The 8,729-nt window shown below is 42.4% G+C and overlaps 1 protein-coding gene across 3 annotated transcripts in view; it reads right to left on the reverse strand.

Annotated features, from left to right (window-relative positions):
* Window positions 1-2,806, reverse strand: part of FAM76A (family with sequence similarity 76, member A) — a 34,875-nt gene extending 32,069 nt beyond the window's left edge. For 2 of the 3 annotated variants that reach the window (XM_006883457.1, XM_006883455.1), the window contains exons 1-2: window positions 2,654-2,734; window positions 1,437-1,501 (exon numbers count right to left, since the gene is read on the reverse strand). In XM_006883457.1, coding sequence (XP_006883519.1) covers window positions 1,437-1,501; window positions 2,654-2,734 — 146 coding nt within the window. Of the gene's footprint in view, window positions 1-1,436; window positions 1,502-2,653 lie in introns of all 3 variants that reach the window. The other variant, XM_006883456.1, reaches the window with a different exon arrangement.
* Between the last annotated feature and the right edge of the window lie 5,923 nt (window positions 2,807-8,729).

The raw sequence follows: 8,729 nt of genomic DNA on the forward strand, positions 1-8,729 counted from the left end.
CATCAAGTGTACCCCTTCTCGGATTGAAAGAAAAGGAAGCTGGTGAGTATGCTCACTTGTAGTGACCACCTGGGTCCACTCAGTAGGTGAAAGTAGGAGGCATCCAGCAAAGAAGAGATCGGCCTGGACATGTTCTACAGATACCGCTGAGCTGGCATGTACAAATATATGGATAAGAGAAGAAGGGTTGATGACCTCAGAAGCAAGAGGGGACTAACCAGTTTGAAATACAGAATATTTGTGGACACAGGAGTTTGTTACTGGTGCCCACTGGACCTAGTCATAGATGGCTACTGATGAGTTAACCAGAACCAAATTAGATTAAGAGATATTTTGTGCTGTGAGCTAGTGTGGACTGCTGCAATCTGATGGCTTGCTTTGGACTAGACTCTACTTACAGATGCAGAAGCTCAAAGTTCTAATTGGAACAGAAGATTCTTCACAGAAAAGACTATGCTTAGTACTGGTTTGATTTTTATTAGGTGTTGACCAGTCAGATCTGAGCCCTCTCCTATCCTATACCTAATATGACAGGGGCAGGCAAATTTAAAAATGGCTATTTAAAATGGAGGAAGATAAAGGGATAAGGCATGAAGTAGTTGGCTCACATATTTTTATTAATATCATTATTAGAAAAATGATTGTAATCATATACCTATACAATGAAATAGGGAACTCTGGTGGCTTAGTCGTAAGGAATTGTGCTGCCAGCTGCTCCAAAGGCAAAAAGATGAACACTCTCCTCCCGTGTAATTTATTGCAGCTATAAACCTACTGAAGGGTCAGCTATGAGTCAGCTCCAAAACCATCGTACACAAAACACAATGAAATGATGAGCAATCTCCTCCTGTGTAATTTACTGCAGCTATAAGCCTACTGAAGGGTCAGCTATGAGTCAGCTCCAATGCCATCATACACAACATATAATGAAATGTAACAGATTACAGATTTGTATATTAAAACTAATACAGTAGGGAGCAAAGGAAATGGAAAAGATCCAGCAGCGATCTGGAAAGACAGGGTAATGATGAGCATGGCTTAATGGTGACTGATTTCATAAAACATAATGAGAATGTATGAAACACAACATGAGGAAGGATAGTGTGAAACCCAATGTGAATGAAGGATAATGTAAAACATAATGTATACAAACTGAATGCAAACCAATGTAAAATTGAAAAAATAAAAACAAAACAAAACAAAACAAAAAAAAACCCAAACCCTAACACAGTAGGAAACAACTGATTCAAACATAGCAAAGACTGTGAAGATGGTACAGGACTGGATGGGTCATGTTTTGATCTGTAACATGTAAGGTTGTTATGAGCTAGAACAGACTCCACTGGAAGAAAGAAAAACAAGAGTAAAATACAGCTGATTACAGATTTTAGGTAGAAAAGCCAATTAACATCTTGCACTGTCAATAAAAGCAGTACCTCTCCTGCTGGTATTCAGTCCTGCAGTAGGTGCACTTCACAACAGGGTGTGCAATCCGACATTCCTGAAATGAATATAATTTTAAAGGTGGTTACACATGGAAATAGCCTTAAATAAGAGGCAAGAGATCCGGGTATACTAGTCCTAGCAAAGCCACTGTTTTCAGGTGAGTCACTTAAACAAACTGGGCCTAGATTTTATCCTCTGTAACATTGACACTGCAGCGTTAACAGAAGCATTAAATAAGAATTAACAGGAAACTAGTCATAAATTGTAAAACAAATGTATGCTTCAATAAGCTCCAAACTGATAGTGTGAAGCCCTGAAGTATAGTCCCAATTAGACCACTGGGATTCTGAGCAAGTTCACAAGTGTAGTGTTGAATTAAAACAAGATATAGTGTTGTCTATATAAATTGATATACACACTTATTTTTAATCCAAAAAGTGGCCCTTGAAATTCTCATATCACAGCCTCCTGAGACTATCTGGGTGACACACATTTAATGTGTGACACACATCCTTGTAGGAGACACAACCTCGAGATTAACCAGGGATGATTTCAACCTCCCTCTCTGGCCGGTTTGGTGACTTAACTATCGCCTCACAGCATCTCTAGTCATTTGAACAGGCAGAGTGGGATGAAGCAACTTAATATAAAAAGAGAACTTGGACCCTCAGGGGTGAAAGATTATCAATCCCGTAGCCCATCAAGTGGCTAATGAATTATGCTTCATGTGATTTTAATTGTGCGCCTTTGCTCTAGGAGCCTTGCCACCTCCGCATCCACAGTGAATGACCGTGAGGCGCCTGAGCTCGGGAAGGTCCTTCCTGGCAGCACCGAACTCCCGAGTTAAGTCCCAGACGGGACAGCGGGGATTCCTTGGTCTGAAATGAGGGAGACTGTGAACGGTGAATGGGGAAGCGCCAGTCAGGGACAGACAAGGGACTAGCTCTCCCCTCCACAACCTCACACTGTGGGAGAACAATCCTCCGCGGTTGCTAAGCATCGAGATACGCCGGCCACGGGGGCCTGCACCGGCCCTGGGATCCTTCCACGTGCCCCAATGGCCCCCAGCCGGGCGGGCGCGGCTGCACAGAAAGGTAGGCCTGCCGCACCCAGCTCGGGAAGCCGCCAACCGTTCCCGCAGGACCGGGAGCTCCGGGCCGCGCCTGCCGCTTCCCCAGTTCTCCGCTGCCACCCTAGCCCCGCGCACCTTACACAGCTGCTGCCCCTGAGACAGCGCCTCGAAGGGGAAGCGCTGGTGGCACTTGGTACAGGCGTAGAGCGCCGCCATGTCCAGCCGGGCTGTCTTACTGCCCCGCCGGCGGCCCGCCGCTTTATCTGACAGTCAGAAGCACAATCCGGCAGTGGCGGTAGCAGCGGCGACAGGCAGACGGCTGCGACAGGCGGGCAGGTACGGGCGGACCAGGGTGGGCGCGGTGGTGGTGGGGGCCGGTTCACTGGTCCATTTCCACGTCGATCAAGGAGAAAAAGGGCAGAACATGGCGCTCCTGATGACTCTGATTCGGTCTGTACGAGAGTACGCCACAGTGACGCACCGCGGCGATTATGTAAAATACAGTCACGCGGGGGCGCCGCCTGGAGGGGCGGTCTCGGGACACAGATCTCGGAAGCGCTGGGACTCCACCCACTTTGCTCTCCGCTCTCGCTTCTCCTCTCCTAGGTCGTGAGCACACCCTGGCTCTCGCGAGATCTCCGTAGAGTTGTGATGTTTTGGTTGCCATGGAGCTGCTCTCTGCGAGCGGGAGCAGCGCTTTGGGACTGTGAGCAGTTTATTGTTGAATTAGATAGAACTGAGCCACCACAACCTATCTCAAGGGGAGATGTGAGAGAATCTTTTCATGGCTGAAACAGGAAGCACTCAGTTGTCCCATCCAGAAGAGAAGAACAAAGAAGGGATCACTTAAAGCAAATTCCTCCAAAGATCTCTAAAGGAGAAGGAATTTTAGGGACCACGGCCTCCAGAGAAAATACTCTCAAAGAAAAAGGGCTACTAGAGAGATGGCAGTCTCCCCGGAAAAGAGAGACCAGATATTAAGACCAAGCCCTCCAAACCTCAGAGGTCCCTGCTCACAATCCCGTTTTCTCCTGTTGCACTTCCTTCATCTGAACAACAGGAGTTTCCTGGGCAGTGCCTGGCCACACCCCGCACCCCGGGAAAGCAAGCCACACCCTTCAGGCTTTTCTGAACTACCTTGGTTACCAGCCTGGCACACAAAGGGTCTGTCCCGAGGATTACTGACTTCTTGTTCTTTTGCCTTTGGCAAAGCATACTGCTCTGCTGACCTTTCTAAATTCTTATCCTGTAGCTGCTTCTGGGCTTAGATTTCTTTTTGGCTCTGCCAACCGCCCTTACGGTACCAATTGGAATTTTACCTTAACATGAGGTTGTTGTAATTGAGGGAGGATCAGCTGGAGCTTCTGGGGCGTCTTGGTCCGTTCACCAACAATATTTACTGTCTACAACCTCCTCCTTATGGGTGTCCCCTAAGTTAGGCGTTCATCAAAGATTTAAGACTCAAATCAGAAAACAAAAATTTGTATTATAGACATCTACTAGATGGGTAGCCTTGCCTGTACGCGGAGGCCCCAGCAATTAAGCACTCGAAATTAGACCAGTAGTTGAGAAGTTGGCCGTTTGAACTCACCTAGAGACACCTCAGAAGCAAGGCCTGACACCTGTTGCCCAAAAATTACAATCTTAAAACTAATATCAAACAGTGCTACTCTGAATCCATGGGATCACCATGAGTGGAAATTGACATAATGACAACTAGGCCCCCATGTATCACTGAACTTTTTAGAACATCACTTTCTTCAATGGTACAATTGAGTCATTGTGATTATGAGGATGAAAAGCAGTACACGGAGCCTGTTGAGTTCCTTCTAGGGTGATGCTTCTCTAATACTGGGGCCCTGGGTCATGTAAGCACAACCTTCTTTCTACTCACAGATGTGGGCCTCATTGTGCTCCTACTCCCAACAGTTCTAATCACCACTGGAGTACATACAATTTTTCAAGGGCAGATTTACTTTTTTTCCCTTTTCTCCAGTCTATCATATGGAAGGGAAGGACTATAGCCAGTTATTTCTGTATTCTCTTCACCCAGTGTATATTGAATTGATGAATTCATTCAACAATTTTTGAGGATTATGTGTCAATCTATAAACAACAGAGGAAAACAGATACTATAGTTATACTATATATAACTGTAATGCTGTGATTAGAGTATACAGGTAGAGCCCAGATTGCAAGTCAATAAAAATGACACAATGACTGCAGCAATGGGCTCAAGTTTGTCAGAGATGATGAGGATGGCACAGGATAGGGAAGGGTTCAGATATGCCGTTAATAGGATTGCTATAAATCCTGATGGACTCATAGGCATCTAACAACAACAACATTGTGTGTCAAGTTCAGGTTTAGTCACTGTGAATACAGTGTCTGTAAAACAGATACACCTTTGCACTTGTAAAGTCAACAGTATACTTGAAAAGACAGCAAAAAAATCCCCAAGGACTTTAAAAAAGAAACCAACAAACCTGTAGAGGTAGAGAACAATGCTAGGATAGAGAAGAGAGTAGGGGGAAGAATTTAGGGAGAGATGGGTACAAGTTCTACTCAAGAAGGATTTAGATAAGAACTTAGCCTAGAATGTTATAGTTGTTATGTGCCGTCGAGTCGTTTGCGACTCATAGCGACCCTATGTACAACAGCCCTAAACCGTGCTCTATCCTGTGCCAATCTCATCCATGCTTGACAGTTCTACCTAGGTTGCCCTTTCTGTTCGTCTACGTAGAATGTTATAAGCAGAGGGAAATATAAGAGTGTGAGGTGGATTAGTTTGGCATGTTCAAGAACTGGGAAGAGGCTGGTATGACTGGCCAGGTCTTCCTGGACCAGGGGAACTTGGGGAGGCCAGCATGGGGCTAGCAGGGGCTAGAGGAACAACCAATAGATCCTGATACACCTTTGCACCGTCAATAAAGCACAAATAAACTTTGACATCAGCAATGATATTCTTGGTCCCATAGCCTCTTCTTTTTTTTTTTTTAATTTTTTTTCCATAGCCTTTTCTAAACCTAGCTCTCTGTTCTAAATACAGTTCTGTTTGTTTTGGGGTGCTTTTCAGCAATATTTTGCTTCCACATGATAGTAATGATATTATTAAATAATTTCCACACTCTGTTGGATCAGCCTTCTTGAGAATGGGAGCAGATATGGATTGCTTCCAGTCAGTTGGCCAAGTAGCTGTCTTCCAAATTTTCCAGTACAGGCTAATCTTGAATATAGATTATTCTTTTTATTTCAAAATAAAATTTATGTTGTATAATAGGAAAGAAACCATTGGCAGTTTTTAAAGAAGCAAATAAACTGATTAAACATATATTTCTTTAATTTTTTATATATTTATTTTTTAAATTAATTTTAATGAAAGTTTACAGAAACTTTAGTTTTCCATTCATTCATTCTTGCACTTTATTCCCTGCCCACCCCTCCTCCCCAATTCGCTCTTCTCTTTGAAAAGTAAAAGAAAAATTCTTTCATTATTATACAATCCCTCCCCTCAAGTCCACTCCACTATGCAGCCTTCATTCTGGACTCCTGTCACGGCAATAATACCTAATCACACATCCCTTATACCATGTGTCTCTCCCTCATCTGTTTCAATGCAGTATACATTATTTATCCCTCTCTCTCAGTCTCCCCTCAACCCTGATGTCAGTCCTGTTTTACAACAATGGCAATATGCAATATTTGTCCTTTTGTGCTGAGATATTTCACTCCGCATAATGTGCTCCAAGGTTACCCATTTTGTATAATATTTTACGAGATCGTTGTTTTTCAATGCAGCATAGTATTCATTATGTAAATATACCAGAGCTTCTCTATCCATTTGTTTGTTGATGGGCACTTGGATTGTTTCCAACTCTTTGCTATTGTGAACAAAGCCACCATAAACATGGGTGTGCATATATCTGCTTGGGTGGCAACTATGGTTTCTTTGGGGTATATTCCCAGTAGTGGAATTGCTGGGTCAAAAGGTATTTCTATTTGCCACTTTTTGAGGAAGCGCCATACCGCCTTCCATAGTGGTTGCACCATTTTACACTCCCACCAACAGTGAATAAGGGTTCCAGTTTCTCCACAACCTCGCCAGCATTTGCTGCTTGGTATTCTGTTGAATTTTGCTATTCTTGCTGGGTTGAGATGATATCTCATAGTTGTTTTGATGATTAAACATATATTTCTAAAAGATTTTTCTGGTTGCTGTGAGGAAAATAGACCACATGGGGACGGATTTAAAGTAGAAACCAATGAGGTGGCTTTTGCAGTCATCTAAGACAAGTAATAGGAGGACCAGGGGGTGCTACAAGTGTTTAATAATCTGGCTGTTAACTGAGAAAGGCCTGGAAATCGTCTTCCAAAAAAAATCATCCATTGAAAACTCTATGGAGCACAGTTCTATGGCACACATGGAGTTGCTATGTGCTGGAATTAATGATAAATGGTGGTAAAGGCAAACGGTAATGGTGGCTTGGATTTAAAAGGTTACAATAGAGAGAAGTAGAGGTTCAAGATACATTTTGGAGTTCAAGTTAAAAGGATTTGGGAATGGATTGGGTTTAGGAAGTGATAACCAAAAGGAAAAATAAATGCATAATTTAAAATCAAGAAACGTTTAGATCAAGGCTACATCTTTCTTCCATACCTATTCAATCTATATGCTGAGCAAATCATTCCAGAGGATGGACTCTGTGAAAAAGAATATGGCATCAAGATTGTAGGAAGACTCATCATAACAACCTATGTTATGCCGATGATAAAACCTTGCTTTCAGAAAGTGAAGAGGACATGAAATACTTGCTACAGAAGATCAAAGACTACAGCATTCAATATAGATTATATCTCAATATCAAGAAGACAAAAATCTTCACCACTTGGCCAATAGGCAATACCATGGTAGATAGAAGACTGAAGTTGTCAATGACATACTTGGCACCAGCAGTCAAAAAATGAAAAGACATGTTGCATTGGGTAAATCATTTGTAAGTACTTCCCTAAGGTTTTAGGGAGCAATGATGTCAGTTTAAAGACTAAGGTGTGTCTGACTTGAGCCATGATCTCTCAATTACTTGCTGTGTACCTGGAAGTTGGACAATTACGAAGGCTGATAGAAGAAGTTGTGATATTGAATAACTTTGAGTTATAGTATTGGAGAAGAGTATTCGATGTCCCATGGATTGTCAAAAGAACTAATATGTCTTGGAGAAAATGCAACCAGGTTTCTCCTTGGACATGTTGTTAGGAGGGGCTGTTGTTGTTATATGCCGTCTGAGGACTGAGGACTCTATTTTACATATAATTATATACCTCTTTAAAGATGTGGGGCCATCCATGCATCAGTTTGTCATACTGTGGTGGCTTATGTGGTATTGTAGTGCTGGAAGCTGTGTTACAAGTAATAAAACAAATAGCTGAGTCATTCATGCTCCACGGGGTTCAGCTTCCCTACTTAAAAAGATAATAGGAAGAAGGATTTGGCCAAATGTAGGTTTTTAATAAAAAGAACTAGTCAAAATAATATGAATACCAATAGAATATTGTTTTGATATAGTGCTATAAGATGAGCCACTCAGGTTGGAAGGAATGCAAAATAACCCTGGGAAAGAGCACTTTTTTTTTAGTGTAGTCTACCTAATAATGCAAATGGAACTTTCTGGGTCCTCATTTGTTTGATATAGCATAACTCAAAAGAGAAGAAACAGTTGTAAATATCCATTAATGAGAATGTGGAATATATGAAGAATGAACTTGGGAAAAATTAGTATTTGCATAAAATTAAATGGAACACATAAAAAAATCAGTATTCTAGTTGAGGTGGACTGGTGTTGGCCAGTTTGAATGAGATAATTAAATGAGCTACTTTGCCAGGAATGACAAATTAAAAGGACTAGCATCCCATTATCATTAAAAAGAACATTTCAAGATTAATCCGATACTACCAGAGATGTTGTTTGTTGTTGTTATGTGCTGTCGTCGTTTGCAACTCATAGCCACCCTATGTACAACAGCCCTAAACCATGCTCTATCCTGTGCCAATCTCATTGCCTCTGACACACCCATCCCGAGTACCCCAGTCACTGAATCAATCCACCTCATAGAGGGTCTTCCCCTCCTGCGCTGTCCCTCTACTCTACCCAGCATGATGTCCCTCTCTAAAGACCTGTCTCTCCTTACAACATGGCCAAAGTATGTCAGATGA

The sequence above is a fragment of the Elephantulus edwardii genome, unplaced genomic scaffold (genome assembly GCF_000299155.1).
Source record: "Elephantulus edwardii isolate Elephantulus edwardi_28Jun2011 unplaced genomic scaffold, EleEdw1.0 scaffold00028, whole genome shotgun sequence".
In the NCBI taxonomy this organism is placed as follows: Eukaryota; Metazoa; Chordata; class Mammalia; order Macroscelidea; family Macroscelididae; genus Elephantulus; species Elephantulus edwardii.